This window comes from Thalia democratica, chromosome 3, assembly GCF_965202585.1.
Source record: "Thalia democratica chromosome 3, ktThaDemo2.hap1.1, whole genome shotgun sequence".
Taxonomy (NCBI): Eukaryota; Metazoa; Chordata; class Thaliacea; order Salpida; family Salpidae; genus Thalia; species Thalia democratica.
Window position 1 is genome coordinate 25,570,210 of NC_139167.1, and position 25,004 is coordinate 25,595,213.

Genomic DNA, 25,004 nt, shown 5'->3' on the forward strand with positions numbered 1-25,004 from the left:
ACCAAAAGGTTTTTCTCCATACCAATCCATTGACCATAGTTGTAAGCGTTCACATTTTTTTTCTTTATACATGAAAAATATATAAACTTCAAGTTTTTTTTTTGCACAATTATTAAATTCTAGATTTTCACAGGATTGTATAATAAATGTCTTTTTAATTTGTTATCAGGGTTTTTGATGTTAGTAAAAATAGTATATTATATGGTATTAACACCTGGTAAAAGATATAGAACAAATATTTAAACCATAACATATAGATTTAGTCTGAAAAGAAGTTGAAATTTGAAACTATAACCTCAGCGTTCTTGATGATATATAGCTTAGGAAACAGTTCTTAAATACAATAAAATTCCTTAACAATGTAAACAACAAAGCATGTGATTTTTATATTTACAAAAATCAAATCTCAAACTAAAAGTTCAACAACATTAATCAAATTTAGTAATACTTTTAAATTGCTATTTTATGTTTGAAACTGTTATTAAGAGCAAAAATATCAACTGAAAGTTTTTGAATATTTCTTGTAACATCAAGAAAGCCTCATGGTACATACCAAGTAACTTTTCCTTTTGACACCAAAATTTAAATTCTGAAGTGGAAAGTTTGAAGAAATAGCTTGTTTTGATTGAATTTGGCTTTTGAAACTAATGAACTTACGATTCAAGAATGTTTTATTGGACACTTGGGTAATGACTAATAACCTTGATTTTAAGCAGTAGATCTTACAATTTGGTCAAAGTTGCGTTTTGAATCAACATATGAAACTAATAATTAACTCATGTTTAATAAAAAATATTTTGTTAAAAATAACAGTAACTATTGTTTTATAGAACATTTGTTTTACTTTTAACTTTTTTCATTTTGTAAAAAGCAGTCTGTTTTAAACTATATCAGTCAACTTTAAATTGCCATATTTTTTTTATGTTTTTAACCAAAAATCGGCAAACTATTACCAACGGGTCACATCCTAAGTGTCAATATATTATCTTCTTCCTTTTTTCCAACTTATTTGTAAGATAAAAATCTTGAATTGAAATAATAATAATGTAAACAATATTTTAATACAGCTAAAAACACAAATCGTAAAAAAAGTTATTTTAAATAATTATTATTATAAACGATTTTTATGTACGTTAGCTTTATAATACACTAATTATGGCTAGTATGAGACTTTGCATGTATTGGTACGATCTTTTAAACAACGTGGCCTATCATTACTGGACGACTTTTTAAGATGGCATGGTATTCTACCCTGCCTTAATCAGTGACAGTGTCCTTAAACTCTGCCTTGATCAGATTTTTTTTTTTTGTGTGAGCTTTTTTTTTAATAAAATTTTATTAACTTGATTTATCAACTTTTCTACTCTTTAAAAAAAAATTGTGCATCTTAAATAAACTATCTATTTTACTTAAAATCTCAATTTTAAAACAAATTAAATATAAGTTAGTCAAAACAGCCAAAATTTTTGTTAACACAAAAAAAATTCTGGATAACAACAAATACTGTTTACTACTTACAACTTGATTAATAGTAAATATATTTCAATAAGGGTTTATATTTTGATGAATACATATACCAAAATTTTCTACAAAACTTAAGCCTATTTTATTAATAAAAAACCTTGATGTACTGTTTTAAGTTTTAAACATAAAACCATTAAATAAAAACTGATAAAAAAGCTACAACAATGAAGCTTTTTCTCACGACTGTTTTAATTTGGTAAAATTTGCATTAGCTACATTTTTGCGTAAGTAACAGTTGTGTATTTTTTCTTTTAAAAGCCAAAACTTCTATTTATTCTAATTACAAACGCAACAACTTATTACAAACTAACTTTTTTTTATTCATAAACTGCTACCTTAAGGCTCTAAATCTTGCAAAATTAATTCAACTTATCTTTTAAGCTTAAACATATGTTGGGACAAGTATTAAAAAATGACCCCAGATACATTTTGATAAAAGTATTGACCATTTTAATACAAAATATCAAAAAAAATTTTTTTTTTCAGTTTCATATGTTTTATAAAAACTAAAAGTAAAGAAGTAATAAAACTAAGTAGTAACGAATAAAAAATTAATCAAAATACTAATTAGTTTAATAAATAAACTTTACTATTATACCATTTTAACTTTGTTACTAAAAGTAGATACTTTTTATAATACATATAATCTAAACTCTAAACGGTCAAAAGAAAAGTCAAGGGTCTTAAAAAAAATATTTCATTATTATTTTATCTCTACAAGTCTTCAGCACAATTTTTCTTGTTTCCTTTTATTTTTACAACGCAGTTTCAAACTACTTTGCTTCAGAATAAATTAGGTTAATTAGAATAAAATTTATCGTATGCAAAAAAATGTTAAACAAATTTTAAAACACAATTGCTTTAACTGTTTGTCATTTCAATATTTCAATCATTTCAGTCAAAGATGTTGAGTTTATTGCTTTGATGAAGTAAAATAAAATTACACCAAAAATTTAAAAAAAGTAAAAAATATGACCCTAGAGAAACTTTGACCAAGTAAAAACAATTTATTTCACTTAACCCCATGTGTTAGTTAAAACTCTTACTTATAGCTTCAAAGTTAAAAACTTTTTAGTTTTTATAACACTCCTGACCCCTTTGCCTTTACTCACATTTAACTTTAAATCTAATCAATTCAACCTGTTATTTACAAAACTGTAACAGTAACTATTGAAATTTTGTCCTTTGCGGCCGAATCTAATTTTCTTTTCAAAGCTATAATTATAAGATGTGTGACACGTCCTTAAATCTAGTATTAACTCGTGAACTAGAATGTAGAAACAAAAAAGTTAAAATTATTAGACTTACTATCACACTTACAAAAACCTTTTTTTACTGTTCTGTAATCCTTAGTCTTACAATATAGTTTGTTAAGAAACTCTGCACGAAAGTTATAACCGCATTTTTTAACTCACTTTTGTCTTTATTACAGTATATTTGTATTTTTTAAGTAACAATAACTTATAGAATAAGTAAGAACAATTTATTACAGTTTGTGTCCTAGATAAGACACTAAACTCTACCTGTGGTGTATGACGCGATAACCGAAAGGTTCCTTTGTACACCAGGTCCTTGGACCAAACTTATTTACGCTTTGTTTATCGGTCAATAAACAGTATGCATATATTGAAAAAAACTTATAAAAAAAAGGTGGAAAAATTGTATGCAGAAAAAACTTGGTATAAAGTAGTTGATATACTATATAAACTAAAACTGTAAATTAGATTTAAAAAATGTGGTAAACTGTAGATTGTATTAGCTATAAATTTTATTTATCCTTAATTTAACTTGAAAATACTTTTTTCTAATAGCTGCTAAGAACAAACACAGTCCTGAACAAAACGTTGAAAGGTTTCCAAGTGGTGTACGACTTGATAACCTAAAGGTTTTTGGTACACCAATGCCTAGAAATAAACATTTTTAGCATTTTTTTGTCGTTTAATAAACAATAGTTGAAAACCAAATTAGAGTAGTATAGGGCAAAGGTCGGCAAACTGCGGTCCGTGGGCCAAATGCGTTCCTTAAAGTCAAAATCTGCGGCCCGCGAGGTACTTATTAGCTTTAAAAACTATGTTTTAAAACCAAAAAAAATTGAAACAGAACTTTAGAATATTACTTTATTCCAACAGCTACGTTTTACTAGTGCTTTATTATTGCTTATTTTACCATACTTTTGTTTTAAAAGTACCGATTACTACAGTTATTTTCAAATAACAGCGGTCCTTGATGACATTTTTTTAAATTGTGCAGCCCGCAAGAAATTTTTCAAGGAATATTGCCCCGCTAGTAACAAAAGGCTGCCGACCCCTGGTATAGAGGTGGTGAATTGCAACAGTGAGGAAAAGCTAATAAGTTAATTTTCTAAAATATACTTAATTACAAAAAGAGTTGACTGTTTTTAGCATTACTTGAGATGTTTGTGTGATTATATTTTTAATCGTACAACTGTTTAATTACGGACAATTCCTATTTAAACTTGTTAAAAAGTAATGAAATAATATAAAAATAAAAAATATGCTTGTCTGAAAAAAGTAAGATAGTTTTTTATTTTAAAGTTTGTAGATAAGTAAACATTTTTAGCAAAAAAAGTCTCTAAAACAAAGCATGTAGTCTAACAAGTTATTGTAAACTGTTTTATTTAAAAAAAGGTGTTAATTTGCATATAAAGAAAACAAATCCTATACTTAAAACTTTACTTTTGTAAACGTTTTGAGCAGTTTTATGTTTTTATATAACTTTTGAATTTTTAATTTTGAAAGTTTTAAAAACTAAAATAATTAAGAAAAACATTCGAACAGCTTATAACAATTTAAAAGTGAAAGTTATACAAAAAAAGGTATACTATCAAAATCCACCCGCGTTCAAAATCCACCCGATCAAATCCACCCGGTTTTTTTACATTTTCTTTATTTACAAATTCATTTTATATATTTTTTGAATATTTTTTATTTATTTTTTACTATTATCACTGTCACTGTTACACCTAACCCTTACCCTCGTTCGGTAAGCTGTTCTCGAATTTGGCAGGGTGGATTTTGATCGGGTGGATTTTGAACGTGTCCCAAAAAAAGCCTTACAAATATATTCATATTAAACAATATAATCTAAACACAACTAAAGTTTGACAACTAAAAAGTATAAAACAGCTGTGTATATACATTTATATAGTTTAACTAAAAGTAGTTTTAATCAAAATAGTTTCAAAAATTTTTAATATTTTCTTATAATTAAAAAAATTAATGTTTAATAAAATACTAAATTGATAATAAATATAATTTAAATAATGCAAAAGTTATTTTTCTATAAAAGTTGTTTATACATAATAAAAAAGACTTATTATTTACAAAATTGACTGAAAATATAATAAGTTTAAACTACTATATTAAAAAACAAAGTTTAAACTTTAAAAATTTTATTATTACTTTAAACTTTTTTTTTATTCATTATTATAAGGGATATTATTAAAAATCAAAACGAGATAAACTTTTCAAAAATCATTAAAATTTAGTAGTTGTGAAAATTGTACGTATTATATAAGTTTGACAAGCGTAAGTAGTTTTTTAGAAAATTTAATAAAAGATTTAGATTCATCAAAAATGTAAATAATAAAGTATATTAAAACTTTTATACAGATTAACGCAAAATGAGCTGAAATATATTTTATGTAAGGAAAAACCACTTTAAACAAAATATTAAGCAAACAGTAATTAGCAAAAAACCGCTAGGCATTCATTTTTAGCACCACATAAAATAACAGTTAATTGACACGTTATAAAGTGTAATGTCAAATAAGCTGATATTAAATAAACAAACCATGTTTCTATGACAGCTGCATTTAATAGTTTAAACCAGTTCCACAACAAACAAGAGTAATAAGCCACTCAAAAAAGTTGTTTTAAGCTTAATTTTCAAGTGCAAGTTTACAAGTAAGTTTATCTAAGCATTTGTTGTGATAATGCAGTATAAAAGATCTGCGAATTAAATCACAACAGACATTGATTTGAGTGTTTGATTTACAGACAATCAATAAAATGAAATTTGTCGTTGCCTTCTTGGCATGCATTGTTGTAAGTTTATAGTTTTATGCATAACTAAAAAATGTTGCTTTGATAAGTTAAAAATTAAGTTATAACTAATAGTAGCTTATTTTAAGAAGTTTCTATTAAGTTAAGCTAACTGTATCAATTTTATATTAGTCAATATTTTGAATATTTTAGATTGAATCAAAAAATAAACTATAAATACGTTTGTTCTTTTATTGTATTTGAATTATTATTTATTGTAGAAAAGTTTTGCTTATCTCTAATCCAATTTATTTCACAGGCTGCCCAAGCAGCTACTTTTAGCTGCCCATCATACGATTACTGGTGCGCTCACAACTTCCATGTGTTGCCCAGAAACAGCTACTACTGCTACAGAATTCACTTCAACCACGCTTGGTGCACCGGTGCTTACTACAGAGACATCCTTGTTGAATTCCCAAAATGCTTTATTCCAAAGGGTTGTGAAGACGGTTGGTTCTTAAGTTATATAAACTAAAATCATCTATGTTTATGGTAAAAAGAACGACTTTAGTGACTAAATGTTTAACTAAATAGATTTAACTTTTCATGTAAGAAAACAAAATCATAAATACAACCTTAAATTATAAGTTAACTTCGAGTTAAAGAAATCAAATGCATATAATACTGATTTTAACATAGTTCTATTATCATAACTAAAATCAATTCTTGAAAAATACTGATTTTTTAACATCAAAAACAAGTTTATTCCGAAAACTATTTTGTTTTCTTTTATTTTTTTTACAATCATGTAAAACTTAAAACCATCATGTAATTTTTCAGAAAACCTTGCCGATACTCGTGTCAACGAAATGGTCGAAAAGCTCACCGAAGCCAGAGCCAAGATTCAATTGGACCTCTTCGCTCAAATGCAACAATGGAAAAAACAAGTCTGCGAAGTGAACGAATACTACGTTGAAATATTCAGAGAATACTTCCGCCGTGCTTACCAAGCTTACACCATGAACATGTACGAACAAAGAGTCGGTGCTTACAAAGCTGAACTTGAATCTCTCAAGAAACAAGCCGAAGGCCGTTACATTAACCAAATTCACTCATTCATGCTCAGAATCGAACACTTCCACAACCAAATCATTGCTCAGTGAGTATTTTACATCAGTTCATTGTATTTAAACAAGCAAAATGTTACTAAAACCAGTTAAAACTACAGATTCAGACAAGCTCTTGCCACCCGTAAGACCCGTGTCACCTGTTTCCACGACAGATTGTACAAAAAGGCCGACAGAATGATTGCCTGCTACAAGGAAGCCCTTGAAAAACTCCGTTTGAGAAAGATCGCTTTCGTCAGAAACATCTTCACCTGTCTCTACGGTAAGCCTTAAGACTCAAAAACCTAAGCTTGCTTACTATTACAATCTAACTCCTTTTTTTGACAGCCGGTAAAGCTATGCCAGAAAACTTCGAAGAAGTCATCACTCACTGGAGCGAAGAAATGATCCGTTACAACCAAGTTTTGGTCCAAGGATTCTACAACGAAGTCTACAGAGCCGTCTACACCATCGAATGCGACTACAGATGTTTCTACAAAGTCTACTTCAGAGGCAACTGCTACGGTTTGTCAAGAATGCACCGCAGAAGATCATGGTAAGTATTGTAGGAAAGTGGTCAAAGTTGTAATTTGTAGGATATTTTGCAAAATTACTTTTTTCAGTGTCCGTTTGCCATGTGCCCCATCAACCAAATTCGGACTTTGCGGTGTCAGTGCTTTCAAGGCCGACTGGAGCCACTGCGGATACAGAAGCCTTAAGACCTGCGAAAAAGGTAAAATATTCAAGCAAAAGAAGTAATAAATGTTTATTTATAGCAGCGGTTTAAAATAATAACATTTTGAAGAACAAATCGTTGGAGGTCTCTTCCCATACCAATTCTACATTGACGAAATCAACAAGAAATTCGAAGGTTACAACAGAGAACTCGTCTTGGCTTACACTGAATGGCACAGACAAATCGATGAATGGTGCACTAAAGCTTTGGTCGGTCTTGAACAAATCATCTTGTGCAAATACCCAAGATACTACAAGTTTGTAACGTTTACTGTTACTTTGCATATTCAAAACTCGCTTGAACAATCTAAGATTTTTTTAATTGTTAGTAGTATGTTTATAAATAACACGTAAAAATAAACAATTTAAACATTTATCAACTAAATAACAAATGGACCAATTAGTGCTACATTTGCTATACTACTATTATTATTATAAAAGTATGACTCAAATTAAACTCTACACCAACCGTAATCATTTGATAATAAATCTATTTATACAGATCTCCAACTCAAGCTCAAATCGATCAATTCCATGATCTCCTCAGAGAACAAGCTAAGGTCTGGGTCCGTCTCCAAAAAGACAAACTCTACCGTCAAGTCGAATGCCTCTACCAAAAATGGGACGCCCGCATCAAACAATGGAAAGTGTGCTCCGAACAAATGGTCTACCAGGTCAAGGCCAAATGGGAAGCTTGCATGGTCTCAAGAAAATCAAAGGTCTCAATCTTCACTAAGTGCCTTTACGGTAAACGTGATCACACTCGTGCTTGTCTTGAACAAAGATTGAAGGAAGTAAGTCTTGTTTTGCTAGTTTCTTAACAATTAGTTACAAACTCTATAATTATTTTTCTATTGCAGCGTGCCCGTTGTCACTTGATCCAATTCGACAAGTTCTTCTACAGTGCCTTCGGTACCAACCCACACGATTTGATCAAGAGTTTGAGAACTCACTACTGCGCTTGCGTCATGGAAAAGGTCCAAAAGGTCCTCGACAAATACGAACAATTCCACTGTTACTGGGACCCAAGAATCATCGTCAACTACTGCTGCACCCACAGAATCAACATCCACTACAAGGTCCCATGCATGAGACTTTGCCTCAACTGGAGACTCTGCGCCCCATCACTCCACTCATGTGTCTTCCATTGTTAATTTTGAACAATAGAAGTCATTGAGAAAAATCAGTTGCAGATTGTTTTTTGATGTCGTATCTAAAATAAACTGCTAACCGAAAGACAATGTTTACTTATATATAAATAATCTAGCAAGAATCAATATTTTTTATAAGTTTAAATATCTCAACTTTAAACTGTAGTAAAGTTTTGTTTTTTATATTGAAAACAACATAACTACGCTCTCTTTATATAACTGAGTTTAAAAAAAACAACTTTATTTAATTAGCTTAGAAAAATCTGAATATGTTTTATTTTATCTTTATGAATTAAATTTGATAGACGCGCCAACAACAAAATTTTTTACTGAATTTCGAAGCTTAACACTTCGTATTTCTATCTTGCTAAGCTGTTTGAAAACTTACTACAACAAAACAATGCTTTAGTAAAATACCTTTTTAAGTTCGAATCAAATATAAAAAACTTAAAATATGTTTTTATTAATCCAAAACGAGTAACAGTTGAAATTTGTTTGTATATATTTATCTAATTTCTGTTCGTTAAATTATCTATCATTCTTTAATTATTTCATCTTATTAAAACCATTAAGCATTTTTTATCCCTAAAAAGTAAGCTTATTGATATTCAAACAAACGTACTAAAAAATTTTTTTCAAACATAAGGTAAAAATTATTGTATATCTTATAAAACCTTGTGAACTAACTAAATAAAAACTGAAGTACAATAAAAATACTGAATTTTTGACGGTTTAACAACATAAGATAACGCTTAAATTATTTCATATCTTTTTGTAAAAATTACAAACTAACTTTGTTAGATACTTCTATTAGGAAACTTAGAGATAACTTAACAATTTTTTAATTATTCAAACAAATTAAATTAAATATTTGTATTAATATTTAACTCATTATCAAGGAGGCAAAAACCAAATGTTATATTTAATGTTAGAAAAAAAGAAAACTTAAAAGGAACATATTAGGAGATATAAAAATAATCGAATGCTTTGAAATAAAGCTTTTAATTGTAAACTATTTTTTTGTCGTACAGATAAAGTATTTGATCAACAAAAATTTAAGAATTTAGCATTTCAAGTATTAAAGCATTATTAAACTTATCCTAAAGTAATTAAAAAACAACTATACTTAAAAGTTTAATAGTTTGAAACTGTTTTAAAAATAAGGTCTATTAATGTAAAGCTCTAAACATTATAAAATATGCAAAATAAAAAGGCACTGGCTTTATGAAACAACTGACAATATTAAAAATAAACATTTTTTTATTACAAACATTCAGTAATATCTTTTACTCTCACACTTTAATATTCACATAAAGACTTTTTGTATTTTTTATTCACAGAGTATCATTCAGTAATAACCCAGTGAGACGTCATTTAATAAATGTTAACTAAAAGTTTACAAGGCAACACTAAAATATTTAGACTACTTTTGAAAAAAATCTCACCAAGCAAAGTTTTTGTGGCATTTGCTGCTAGTCGACAATAAGATTAATTAACAAATTATATTTGCGGCAAACTCTTTTTCGTTGTGCATACAACTTTTAATAATTAGTTTATGAAAGGTAAACTAAACTACTGGACTTCTTAAGTTGTTTCTAGTAATTATGTAGTGTAAAATTGATTTTGGTCGTTTCTTATTATATTAAAGGCATTTTTTATGAAGGTTTGTAAGCTTTTGGTCATTTACGGCTAGTTTATTGTAATAATGTTGATGTTTTTATACCATTTGAATAAGGGGTCGTCAAACTGCGGCCTGCGATTTAATTTTCAGCAAAAACGTTAAACGTTTAATTAAAAAAATATGTGGAAAAATCTAACATTAATACTTTTATGTTAATAAATAGTAGTTAATATTTATTTATTTCTTTTTTGTACATTATTTGCGTTTATAGTTTATAATAGTTTGGATTTGATTATTTTTTATTTAAATTGCTGTGGCTCGCTGAAGACTTTTTGCTAAATAGTGCGACCCGTTACGAATTAAAGTTCGGATTTCAATATTCAACTGTAAACTCAGTTTTGTAAAAACTTTTAATTGATTACTCTGCTTAGTTAATTTTTAATTCGGTTTTCAATAATTATACGGTTACGCTTGTTTCCATTATTACGTCATTATAGTTTAAAGTTCTTAAAGTTTATATGAAAAGTTTAGTTTTATTTCTACCATAAGACTTAGTCAAAAGCTTTCAAAATAAAACTAATTGTTTGTATGAAAATATTTTGATATAAATCTCTTTAAGGAAACGATTTTTCGGTTAAATTAGTTTTATCATTAGTAAATATCAAAAGTTTATTTTAACAGAAAAAAAATTGAGTTCTAAAAGCTAAAACTTTAAATTTAAATATAAATAAACTATTATGGTCAACTCGCTAAGAAGAGAATCTGAAGAATTGGAGGTAAGTTTTGTGTTTTTTTGTTTTTACTTATTTTTATTTTTATTTGAACAACAAATGTTTGTTTACATAAATACTAAATAGTTGTATAAATATAATATAAAAGCTTTATAGTAAGTGTGTTAGTGGCATGATTATATCATTTATGTACAAGATACACAAATTGTGTCTTTATAAGTACATACCAGTTCATTTTAAATGATGTTGCTCAAAGTGAAGCATAAAAATTAACAAAACGGTCTTTAACCTTTTCCAAAAACTGTGCACTAATTCATTCTTAAAACGAAACATATCCCCCCGAGGTTGTATTAGGGAGAAGTATTATTTTTTGTGTTTTGAGTGTTTAAATATGTAACTGCCGGGTTGAAAACGGAAAACTTATGTTATAAAAGGCTTTTGCTAGCAGAAAAAGACAAAACAAGTAAAGTATGTGAAAATTTATTCACTTTAACAAATTTTCTGCACACAGAAAAATATTTGTGCACAGGTGAAGAACCATCAAATCTATTTTCTGTAAAATGTTATTTAGCATTTATTTTGTAGAAAAAATGATACTATGAAACTGTTTACTTATCTTAAAATAAACACTTTATTTGATTCTAATCTTCATTACTTTCAGAGCATGCTACAAAACGCACTCAAGGACGTCAAATTGTACAAGAACGAAATAAAAAGATGTAAAAAGTTCCACAGCGAACTGACGGAACCGTTGCGGAGATTCAAATCAGTTGTAAGAGCTTCTTCTCTGTCCAGAAGAAGAATTCAGGGAAAACTGACCAGAGATCGGGCCAAGAGAGAAACGAGAATCAGAATTTTGGAAGTGAAGATTATTCGGGTGATAAGTAAAATTTTCAGTCTACAAACAAATATACAAAGAGACTTGGAATAAAAAGAACAGTATTACCATAGACACGCACAAAACTTGTGTATGTCAAGAATAGAACGTTAAAATGTTAAATTTGTTTGAACTAATCTGATTTGGTTAACTTTTATTTTTATTTTAATAAACTGCATCGTGCTTTAAATTAGTAGATTTATTGAAATGAATATACAGCTCAACATTTTATTACATGTGCAAAATAATATACAAAGTGACTTAAAAAAAAAGACAATATTCAATCATAAAACTCGTCGAATAAAAAAGTTAAAAGTTAACTTTTGTATCGAGCTTATGTGATTTATTAATTTTCTTTTTTAGCTTATTTTTTAATATCAGTAGAATAAATTAAAAAATTAATTGGTTCCTTTAAGTTTTCTCAGCCAATATTTTTTTAAAGTAGTTTTAAAACTTCTAAATTTAGATAAAAATATTCTATTTAAACATTTACAAAACGAAAAATAACTAAAGTATTTTTTTATAAGTTTTATTTGTAATTTGTTAAACTTATTACATATTAATTAGCAGCATCCTTAGTTTAAAATTTTACTGTATTTTGTATGTAACAAATAGAGACTACGTTGAGCTTAAAAATACCAAGTAGTTTTAGTAGTTTTAAAACTTGAAAAAAATTGTTTAAATGTTAGTCAACAAAGACCCGAGCGAAACAAGTTTACTGAAATTTATAACAGCAAACTAAACGGATTTATTTCTTTATTACACTAAACACATGTTTATGTGTGTCAAAGGGTTAACACATTCAACGGAGCCATGAAAATCAAGAAACTACTCAGCAAGTAGAAATGAGCAATTTCTTGATTTTCATAGATCCGTTTAAGTTTGTTGACCCGTTAACACAAAGAAACATGTAGTAGTGAAATAAAGAAAGATAACTAGTGATATCTTTTTTTTATATTTTATAAATTTTGCTAACATGTCTACTTATTACATTTATTAATAAAATGTATACTAGTTTGTTAAAACAGTTTTTAAATTCCAAAAGGTAATAAATTAATTGTACTAACAGCTAATAAACTGTTTTTAAACAATTTTATAGCAAAACAAGTTAAACACATTCTGCATAATGTTTTTTATACTTGGATGAAAAATAACTATAAGTGATCTGCTTTAAGTTTGAAGTGAAAATATTAAAAATTTATTTTCTATAAGCTTGTTTTACAAATTTATTCTGAGAAAACAAAAAATTGCATCGAACTCTGTATAGAATTAATCTATAACACGATTTTTACAACATTGTAATGAAAAAAGCGTATGATTAAGTTGTAGCTGACACAACTGTACGTCGAAAAACGCAAGTGAAAAATTTTCACTCATTAAACGACGCCGTTTAAGTTTCTTAATTTATTGACTTTCGCCATGTTTATTAGTTCATTTTATTGAAGATTAGTGAGAAACATCTATAAATGTTGCTTATATGTAGTTTTTATATTAAAATATTCCGTAATAGTATTTAACTATAGCCTGAGTAGTTCTTTAGATTAATTTTTTTTTTTAATTGGAAAGAATATAATTTATATATGTAATAAAATTCTACCTTTTACATTTAATGAACTCAACTTGGTATTTTAAAGTAGTTTGACAGCTTATTTTTTGAAACTAACAAAAGAAAAAAACTTTTATTTTGTAAAATTTAAATGAAACCATCAGAAAAAAAAGAGAATTTCCTCTTAATACGAACAAACGTACTATGACTCATAGTTACTAATTTAATTTTAAAGGGTATATTTTGTAATTATTTTAAACTGGTAAATAACATTTTTACTAATGATCAAGATAATTAGGTTAAGTTTGCTGAAATGCTTAGTTTTTGTTTTATTTATAAAGCCGAATATTAGTACAAGAGTACCAGGTAAGAAAATTTACTTTATTTTATGTTATTAGTAAAATATTACTTAAAAAGAAAACTTAAGCTTTTCTAAAATTTAATCTGTACTTATTTGTTCAAGTGTGATTAGTTACACAACATAAAGAAAAAAATGGGTTTTTGTTTTAACTGAAGTAGAAATTAGTTTGTTTAAAAATATTAAAAATGGCTATACATCATTTAATAACACCAAATTTAAATAATAATCTTTCTTTATCAAACTAACATATGTTTCTGTGCGTTAACAAGTTAACACAATTCAATGGAGCTCTGTAAAAAGTAAGTAGTGTAAGGAAAGAATAGAAGATGAGGAAGTAGTATGTTTCCTTACACTGTTTATGATATTATGATAAATAAAAAGTACTGTTTAAACTGTTATTATTATATATTCCAGGTGACTTGTTTCACTAGTATCATTATTAGCAAACGATTAACTTTAAGTTTTGAATAGTTCTGTGTCATATATACCTTTTCTTACAAAAGCACATTGTCGAAAGTTTGTTGTAAGTTGTTTGAAAAGCTAGAAACAGTTTTTTTTTTTAATTACGTAAAACATAAAAACTATGATAAAATATACATAATTTATCTAAATACAAAATTAGTTTTATTCGAATAATACCATATTTTTCAGAAAAATGCGGGATTAACTCTGAAGTTATACTTAAAAGAATAAGCGATTACCAAGGGGTAAAAGAAACGACATGGCCATCAGGGTATAAGGGAACGTTGTTCTACGCTAAATTTGGCAGTAATTTCTCACTAGATAGCTTTGAGTGGAAGATCACATACAAATCAAACACACTAAACTTCTTTTTTCAAGTATCAAAAAACTGCTTTCTTGGTATCTGTGATAATAAATGGGAAGATAGCAATCTTCAAAAAGGAATATTTGACATAAATAACTACGTATCCGACCCGCTGGTTTCCTTTGTTGAAATAAAACATGAAATCGAAGCCAACACGTCTATTGATTTGGAATTATTTATAAACGGTGAAGCAAGTTGCAAGATAACCGATATTAACTTCTCTGGTGAGTTATTTTTGCTATAAATCTAATATACTATTAAACATGTTTTGCAGAAATTAAAAAAAAATAAAAACATTACAAATATTATGTCGTGGTAATAATGTAGGTTTTTGTGCAGTAGGTTAATGTAGAAAAATGCGGTGATTTTAGTTTTGTTATTGGTTTAAGAATTTGTGCATTTTGAAAAAGTCTTAGTAATTTTATAGCGTCTAAAGGTTGTATGAGAATAAGGGTGGTCAACGTCTTTAAATCAACGGGCCGTACCCGGAAACATTTAGTTATTTGCGGCCGGAGTGTTTCGAATTAGTGACTTAACGGATCCAACCGAATTTAGATCCGAATCCGACTGGATGCTAATTTTTAATTCGAGATCCGGATCCGGTCGGATTCTAATTTATATAAAAGTTTCGGATCCGGCCGAAGTCTAATTTTATGGATACAGTTAATCACTTTTTTGAACCCTTCAAATTCACAAAACTTTCTCATATCTGACAACTTAAGATGTAGATTGAGACATGTCAGATGTTTAAACAATGTCTATAAATAGAATTGACATTGTAATTGACAAAGGTACGTATGTAAAATATCGTACTTCAAAAAGCACTTTGTTTAGGGTAATTTAACAAAAAGATATTCCAACTAAATTACAACAACACAAAATATAAGGACAAAATGGTGTATTTATAAGTACACATTGATTTATAAAGAAGTTTTTTAGCATGTTTTAAAGTCAAATTCTTACAGGTTTGTTTTGTAAAAAATGTGATACAAAGTTTTATGATTATTTTGTAATATTGACCCTTTGCGGGCCTGTCACTTTGCTCGCGGGCCGGATCCCATTAAAGTTCAAAAAACGGTCGGGGTCCGGTAATTTCAGTCTGCGATATTAGAAGGATGTTTTTAACATGTTTAATATACTATAGCTTTACTTTGGAATATATGATATAGAAATATTTCATATACGAAACAGATGTAAAAAACTGTTGTTAATAATATAATTAAATAAACATTTAGCTCCGACTTAACTTCTTGAATTAAATTTTTGACCGAAACTTAAAAGAAAAAACTACTAATGAAATGTTATTAACTTTGTATTATTCTAATGTTTATTAAAACTGCTTAAAGTGAAAACATTGCTAAAAATAAGTTAAAATGCTCTCGGTCATCGCATAGTGGCGATGCTTTGTGATGTCATAGGGGGTGTTGAGCAACACAAACAAAATTAAGTACAGTTCTCTCTAATACTTTTTTGGAATTTTTCAATATTTAAAAATCAAATGTTTTTACCGATTTGTCGATTTATAGTTTAGCAACTACTCAATTATTTTAATATAATCTAAGAATAAAAAATGTTTTGTGAAGCTAGTTAAACTTTATGTTTAACTTATCAATTAAAAAGCTACAAAAATTTATATGAGATTAAAAAGTTAAAAACATATAAAAGCACACAAAATAACATAATCACATATCTTTAGTATTTATTAAACTAATAAAAGAAATTATTGTTTTTATAGATTGCAAAACGAATGTTCCATTTCTTAAAATCGCATCAAATTCTTCTAATTATAAAGACACCGGAGTATTTAAATGTGAAGAAGGATACTATTTGAAGCATTTGCAACCAAATGTAGAAAGTTTGAATACTGAATGTTTAGTAAACGCTTTATGGAGCAACGAATATTTATTTGAATGTTGGAGAGGTACTTTAAACAGCCTTATATACATTAAAAACACTTTTAAAGAAGTAATTAGGCTATTATCATAACCATTTTGTAAATGATTATCAATAAATTACTGTGAATTTAACTAATTTGTTCGAAATTTTATCACATTTAATATATCTATGATAAAAACTAACACTGCTATCTATTTTCAATAGTTTCAGTTCTTTATAGAACTTTGCCTTAACAGCATATTTTCTTTAATTTTATAATAAAACCAATTGCTAGTTTTCAATTTTTTAAACACTACCAATATTAAAAAACATATATTTATTGGAGAACTTAACCATTTAAATTGCTAGAGATTTGTATTAAACTTCTACAGCTCCGAGAAATGTACATCTATTGGGAGATTTAGACGTTTCGAACGGCAAAAAGCTTAATGTATCTTGTTCTTATGGCCTAAGTGTACCTGAGATAACATCTGTAAAATACTGCTTTGGTGACGTTTGCTCAACACAATCAGTTGTTAGTTTTATTTTTTGTGGAACAATTTAAAAGTTTGATTTAAAATTTATTAATAAAAAGCTACAAACTTTAATTACAAAAGTAACAGTTTATAATGTATCAAATATTTTGAAATAATTTTATCTATGTCAGAATAAAGTGATCTTTCATGCAAAATAAAACTTAAGTAAAGCAAAATTAACCTTCCTAAAGCTTAACATTTTATCTTATTTAACGTATCAAATACATTTAATTCATTAAATTTAAACAATTTTTTTCTTTTTATATCATAACACTTTAACTGATTAAAAATTAATACTCTTATTAAGATACATTTATTAAAAAGTATTTTTTTATTTGAATTTAAGGGTACATTTGCGCCAGCGAAAACTTATTTTTATATTTTAAAAACTATTATAACAAAAACTTTACTTTTACTTAAAACTTCAGACTACTAAACACTATTAATTTTTAACACGGTTTAAACAGTTTAAATTTGTTGTTATTATTAGGCTCACTATCAGTCGGGATTGGCTATGCGTAATTGTGCATAAAAAATAAAAATAAATGATAGTTATAAATCAAATTGCACAGTAATGCAATAGATAAAACAAACAGATAATAAATAAATTAAATTGAATAGTTAAAAAGTTTCTGAAAAATATACTTTTATACCAGAGTTTGAAACACTTCTCAACATCGGTTACACTTGATGACGATGGCAAAAATGTCACTTGCCAACCGATTTCCAATCTTCATGATTTGGATGAATATAAAAACAAAGGGGTATCACCAGCACGAAAACTAAACGTTATTTGTGAGTTTAAATTAAATTTTCAAACTTTTTTATCAAAAGCCCCCTTCAGAAAAATTAAACAATCTATGGCCCCTTAAACAAGATTACTCAAAAAACCACCATTAAAAGCACCTAAGATTTTTTTTTCACTCCATGATCACCTTAAGAATATCTAAAGTAAGTTTCAAAACTACCATTTAAAAAACATAAAGACATCTTTTTTCACTTCATCATCAACTCCAGAATATCTAGTGTAAGTTTCAATTTATGACCTAATGGCCCAACAATGGGGCCACTTGGTCCATTTTGGGAAACCCTACATTGATCTATATGTACTGGTTATATATATATATATATTAACTTAATCGTTGGTCTTAACGAGTAAATTCTATGTTCTCGTTTTGTTTGTATGAAGTTTAAAAAAACTATAACGTATAAAAACTCATTTTAAATAATCAATTCAAATTTAAGCTTCGAAGTCGGTTAATGGTCAAACAACGTTGTTTGTGGGTATAGCTGCATCACTACTGGCAATGCTGGTTATCATTGTTCTATTGGCTTGGAAGTTCAAGGCAAAAAAGAAAACAGGTTCAGGTAATTTTCCAGTATTTTGTGTATTGAGCATTAAAAATTAATATAATTATGTTTACTTGTTAGCTACTTTTATAAGTATTAGAAAAACGTGTCTTCTTAAACTTTTGATATTTTGACTACGCTAAGTATGTTCGAACTGTTTAAAACATTTTGTATGAACTATAATACTATACTAACATTTTTTACTAAAATAATGTCATACTACTTTTTAGAAATATTTTTATTTTAATGTAATAGTTTTTTATATACTTACTAGTTTTATAGCATAATGTGCTTTTTGGAACCAAATGGGTTATTTTAATGATGTTTATGTTTTATGTCTTAACTACGTGGTCTCCAGTAACTTACTGACTGCTATACTTACGAGAAGTAAATAATATGCTAACAGTATAAGTTACAAAACTATTTCCTAAGTTATGAATAAAACACACTTTGAATAAATGCAATTTACTTTATTTTCAATAATAATTCTTAGTTCTGAAAAAAGAAACTATTAAATCACGACACAAATAAAATCTATAAAAAGTATCAACAATCGTAAAGTTACATAAATACTAACATCAACTCCGCTATGTAGACGTTTTCTTGATTCTCAATAATTGAAGTAAAACGTTACTTGATCGTACCGCGTAATAACTTTGCAACTAACTTTAACGCGCATTTGAAAGACAAAACGCCGATATATACGCGTCGGAATGAAATTAACTCCCTTGAGTTGTTTTGGGAATTGGTATAATTGTTTTGAGAAAGCATATCATTAATATTATTGTTACAGAAAATTCCGTATTTATTCACACGCTTTAAAATAAGAAAATTAAATGTTAATATCATTACACTTTTTCGTTTTTATCTTTTAAATTAGTGTTTAAAGCCTAATTTTAAATAATCTAAATCCTTAAAATCCTACTTAACTTTAAACATTTTTATCGATATTAAAAGTTTGGGTAAAAAAAAGTAAGAAAAAGAAACTATTACTTATTATCTCAAAAACTACATAATTTACAAAAACTAAGATAAAACACCACATAAGGACAAAGTAAAAATGATAGTCATTTAGTTGGCTTCTTTTCCTCGGGGTTCTTGGGCTTGTTGTCCTCGGGCTTTTTTTATTCCGGCATTCTTCTTCCGGTTTCTTCTTCAACGGTGTTTTTTTTAGCAGGAACGAACTGTTTTAATTCGCTTGTTCTTCTCTTAACTTTAAATTCAAAAATTCATCGAAGTCACTTGTTGACATAGAAAAAATTCATCTTTTCATTGTCCATTAATGTAGTATTCATTTCAAAAATACGCGGTTCAAAAAAAAAAGTTGAGATATTCTTTCAAGAAAGTTTAGTAAAAACTACTATGTTATTATGCCACAAGACAATAACGAAACTGTCTGTATTTACGTTTAAACCTATTATTTTATACAAAACAAAACATTTTAAGCATTAAAAGGTGCATTAAATAGAAAATTAATATTTTAAAACACATGAAACATTTTAATTTTGTTTTTAACTTAGAAAAACATATGTTCTTAATATGTAACTCGCAAACTTTAATAAACAAAACAGAAAACATTTTCTTTAAACTATTTTACAAAACAATAACTACTATTTTCATGCACAAACTTTTATAGGATTCAAGTATAAAGTATTTCTTTATAAAATGACACAAAACTTATGCATTGTAGAAGTTTATAAAGAGTAAAATTTCGATCGTTAAAAGTCAAAACTAAATGGGAGTTGAAAGTACTTTTAAATACAAAATTTATAGGAAAAGTTTATCACGAGTTGAATTTTAAAGCTTTAAACTTGAACTTGATTATTTTACGAGCAAAAAGTCTGGTAATTTAATTTTGTTTTAAAGTTAGAGAAAAAATGTAGTTACTAAAATTTTAATACAAAAAATAGGCATATGAAACTTTTCTATTTTATAATTTCTATTTGATAGCTTTTAATTAATAGTTCAATTGCTAAACTGTAATTTATAATATAAAAAACTTCATAACACATCATTAAAAGTAAAAAAGCAATAAACTTTACAATTCAGAAATTGTATCAGAAAAGAATACAAAATAAATACACTTAATAGTTTCTTTCATTTTAACTTCTTAAAAAAATTACCTGAGTTTAAAAAATATTAAAATAGATGTTCATGTTAATAAAAAATTACAATTTTTTACCTTTATTAAAATCCGTTTCGTTAGTTTTGTGAAAATACTTATATTTTATCTTCAAAAGGCTTTATTATAAATGTTAAAAGTTTTAGACCTGCTATTAGTAATTCTGACTCTTTTTTATTCTGTGTTATAATTTCTTTTTTGTCAAAGGAATTAAGTACTGCCAAATTGTTTTTCTCTTTATCTAATATGTTGCTTGATACGCTAGTTTGTGATTTTGTTTTTGAAGAATTGTAATAGCCTGAGTCTTGTTTATAACTTTTAAGCTGCACTGTTGGCATTTGATATTTTGGCTTGCTATCATACTTTTTATTGTAACTGATATTTTTCTGCTGTTGTTTCTGATGTTTTTCTTTGATAAGTTTACCTTGTTTTGCTTTAAAAGCAAAAGCTTGCTTATAAGCTCTACTAGCTTTTATTTTCTGCTGTTGGAGATTACGAGAATGATGGTTTGCGTTAAATATATTTTGTTGAAGTTTTTGATTGTAGTTTGAATTTTTATCTACAGCATACTTAGACCCTTGAACTGTTTTACCATTAGGACCTGTCACGTTTGCGGCTTCTGACATGTTATTTTTACCTACAACAATATCAAACTGGACTTTTTCTCCTTGTGCAAGAGACCTTAATAATTTGTTAGGGTTGTTTTTGATGATAGCTGTATAATGAACAAAAATATCGCTGTTCCGATCATCACGTTGAATAAAACCGTAACCTTTGCTAACATTAAACCATACTACTTGACCAGTTACTCCAACTGCTATAGTGTTTTTGTTTACCTGAGCTCTTTCTTTGGTTGTTTGAAACTCTTTGCTTGTATTAGATGTTTTTGTAGGTAAGTGTTGATGACATGACAAACACTGTGCTATGTTAACATTATTACTACTATTCCCATTGTATGATTTTCTTGGTTTAAAACTATCTCTATCTTGGTTATGTTGACGATAATTGTAATTATGATTAATACCATTATCTCTAAAAGGAAAATTTTGTTGATAATTAGGACGAACTCGCTTATGGTAATTTATTTTAGACCTATGCTGACTTTGCTCATACTGCTGTAGTCTATTGTAATTAACTTGCTTAGGTACTAATGCGTTTTCTTTATAAGCATTCCATATGGCTTGTCCTTTTCTTTTAAAAAGTTCTAAGCTTTCATCAAAATGTTCCCTAATCTTATCTTTGATTGAAAAGGGCATTAAGTATGCAAGAAAAAACTTAATTCTGTCCTGTTCTCGACATTTGGCCCAACTTACGGCTGTAGCAAATATTTTATTAAAGTTTGTACACTCATTCCAAATTGGAATTTTATCTAAAATTTCAGCTAACTGATTGTCCCTATTAATAAAAAAGTTTCTTAAAGAACTGTAATTTCTTTCACCTCGTTCTGTCATTTTATAATAGTCTGACAACTCTTCTCTCGGCCAAAACCCAGTTAAAAATTTATACTTTTCTGTATTACTAGAAATATTTTCATTTAACATTTCCTCCTCGAAAAAACTAATAATATCACGAGGGTTTCTTACAAAGTCTAACCTTTTAAACTTTTTACTTAGTCTTTGCGCCTTAAATGTGTCGCTAAAAATGTTTAAATTATTTTGATTACTTTTTTCGTAATCATCGTAAAAAGGTTCGCGTTTTTCTAGCATCGCACGTTCGTAATGTGGTGATCTAGACTGCTTTAATCTATTATTTAACTTTTTTATTTGCATTTGCAAAACTCTTAACTCTTCTTCATTTGTTAGCTGCTTAACTTCGCTTGATTTTCTAAATTGTTGTTGAATGCTGTTTGACGGATAAAATTCAGCATTATCATTCATCATCTCTGCTTGCTGAGAATTATTAAGATTGATATCGTCATTGTTGTTTGTGTGCATTTATTCTGTTGACTGCTTAAAGATTTGTAACCAGAAGATTCAAGGTTCTTAAAAGACACTGCGTGGTCTCCACTTTAACCAATTGGGTTATTTTAATGATGTTTATGTTTTATGTCTTAACTACGTGGTCTCCAGTAACTTACTGACTGCTATACTTACGAGAAGTAAATAATATACTAACAGTATAAGTTACAAAACTATTTCCTAAGTTATGAATAAAACACACTTTGAATAAATGCAATTTACTTTATTTTCAATAATAATTCTTAGTTCTGAAAAAAGAAACTATTAAATCACGACACAAATAAAATCTATAAAAAGTATCAACAATCGTAAAGTTACATAAATACTAACATCAACTCCGCTATGTAGACGTTTTCTTGATTCTCAATAATTGAAGTAAAACGTTACTTGATCGTACCGCGTAATAACTTTGCAACTAACTTTAACGCGCATTTGAAAGACAAAACGCCGATATATACGCGTCGGAATGAAATTAACTCCCTTGAGTTGTTTTGGGAATTGGTATAATTGTTTTGAGAAAGCATATCATTAATATTATTGTTACAGAAAATTCCGTATTTATTCACACGCTTTAAAATAAGAAAATTAAATGTTAATATCATTACAGTATTACAAAAACTAAAACTGCTAAACTAAAAGTAAATAGTTGTTTTAAAACCTTGTGTTCACAACTAATGCTTTAGTTAAAATATTGTTGTACAATAGAACATATAGAATTCAACAATATGTTGTTGTTTTTGACCTGATATTTTTTACAGAAGGTGCTGTAGAAACAGTAGACTCATCACCTAAAAACAAAGAAGGTACGTTTATACTTTTTTTTAATTGTATTAACACTTTCTTTTCAGAAATCGGTAAATTTTACTTAAACGACCAGAAATAACATTGTTATTTTAAAATGTATACGCAAGTATATTTTCAGTTGAAAAAGAAATCGATGATGAAAATGAAAAGAAAAAAACCGATAATTTTTACCACGAAGTAGAAGAAACAGACCATGTGTATCAAAAACTGGAAGAAAAGAATGATACGAATCTCAAAGTTAGTGACGTGTTAGGTGGTGCGAATGTTCAACAGAATGAAAATGACCTATATTCAGAACCAAACGGTGCGAAAGCGCAAGAAAATGAAAATGACCTATATTTAGAACCAAACTGTGCGAAAGTTCAAGAAAATGAAAACGACCTGTATGTTGAGCCAAATTGTGCGAAAACACAAGAAAATGAAAATGATCTGTATATTGAACCAAATTCTGTGAAAATGAAACGAATTCAAAAACCTTATTCTGATTATATTGTTTTGAAACCAAATTAAAACCAAATCAATTTTTAAATCTATATATTTATAGTACTTCTAAATATCAGATCACTTCGCTTTAAAACAGGGATTAAGGACACAATTTTATAAATTAATAAAATAAATTGTAGAAATCTAACTACATGTAAGGTTTAACTGATTCACTTACATGTTATGTAACACTGTTAAGTAGTATAAATACAAACTTAAAAGTTTTTAAGACTATTATTTTAGTTTTTATTAGTTTACAACGTAAAACTTATGTTGATTTTCTTTATAAACGATCTTTGACATGTTATAATAATTTGATAACCATGGTAATTTACAAATGAAGTATTAATTTACGTACAGCTAGAAAGTATTTTTAATCTGCACTTTTAATAATTTAAAAACATAACGAAAAAATAGTTTAAAACTTTTTGCATGAAAATATAAAAACTTGAAACTTTATTCTTTAAATAATATTTAAAACTTGAAGAATATAGAAAAAGTTTATGTACTTAAATTGATTTTTGAATGACAAATGTGGATTAACTATTACAATTATAAGTTCTTCGTCACCTATTTTTTTGTAGATGAAAAATCTTTTAGCTTTTATAAAATAAAATATATCCTTTTTTTAAAATTGAAATAAATCAAAAGCATAAATTTTTTCTTTAGTTAAAAATATAATACATGTATAAGAAAAAATTAAAATATATGCAGTATGTTTTTGTTTGATTACAGAAGTTTTATTATCTTTTTTAATTATAAAGTTTTTGTGAGTATTATAAAATTTGTCTGTGTTTTTGTTCATGTAAAGCTTGTAATATTTTAAAAACTAAGTTATGATTAATTATTTTAAAAGTCGAGTTTATTTGCATTTACACATAGTAATATATATGCAACAATTTTATTGATTTTAAAATCTTTTTATATAACACAGAGGTTAAGAAAGCGTAGCAGAAAGTTTAATAATTTTGTACAAATAATTGAAACATGAGATTTTTAGTTTTACGTATTATTTGCACATAATAAGTATCAAAAATACCTTAAAACTTCAAAATTAGCTTATAGTATATTTTGTGGTATGGAATATTCTCGAATAAAACTTATGAGTTTTTTCTTTAAAAAAACAAATAAATTTCATTGTAACTTACAAGCATTAGTCACACTAACGTTGGATAATTTGAAACACCACTTACGAAAATAAAATTTAAAAATTAACTACAACGAAACTACTTTTAGTTCAACCTGTTATATGTTTTGATTTTTCAACTATAAGTTCAAGCTATAATAAAAAATTATTTACGTTACGGTTGACTCTTTACTATGACCATTTAGATTTAATAAAATTTTTATTTGTTTTTATACAACTGGTTTTTAAAACTTATTAAAATAAATGT

The 25,004-nt window shown here is 27.3% G+C and overlaps 2 protein-coding genes across 2 annotated transcripts; both read left to right on the forward strand.

Annotated features, from left to right (window-relative positions):
• Window positions 1–5,501: 5,501 nt before the first annotated feature.
• On the forward strand, window positions 5,502–8,610 carry LOC145831948 (uncharacterized). The gene is made up of 9 exons (XM_082939304.1): window positions 5,502–5,591; window positions 5,848–6,037; window positions 6,369–6,687; window positions 6,757–6,917; window positions 6,983–7,190; window positions 7,258–7,367; window positions 7,440–7,626; window positions 7,872–8,163; window positions 8,230–8,610. The coding sequence occupies exons 1-9, from the start codon at window positions 5,556–5,558 to the stop codon at window positions 8,521–8,523; spliced, it is 1,797 nt and encodes a 598-aa protein (XP_082795430.1). The 5' UTR covers window positions 5,502–5,555; the 3' UTR covers window positions 8,524–8,610.
• A 2,268-nt stretch (window positions 8,611–10,878) lies between these two features.
• LOC145832133 (uncharacterized) lies at window positions 10,879–23,637 on the forward strand. Its single transcript, XM_082939490.1, has 10 exons — window positions 10,879–10,917; window positions 11,534–11,749; window positions 13,586–13,661; window positions 14,308–14,706; window positions 16,218–16,403; window positions 16,750–16,892; window positions 17,550–17,688; window positions 18,139–18,261; window positions 23,082–23,126; window positions 23,246–23,637. Exons 1-10 carry the CDS (start codon window positions 10,879–10,881, stop codon window positions 23,635–23,637), a joined length of 1,758 nt encoding a protein of 585 aa, XP_082795616.1.
• Window positions 23,638–25,004: the final 1,367 nt, after the last annotated feature.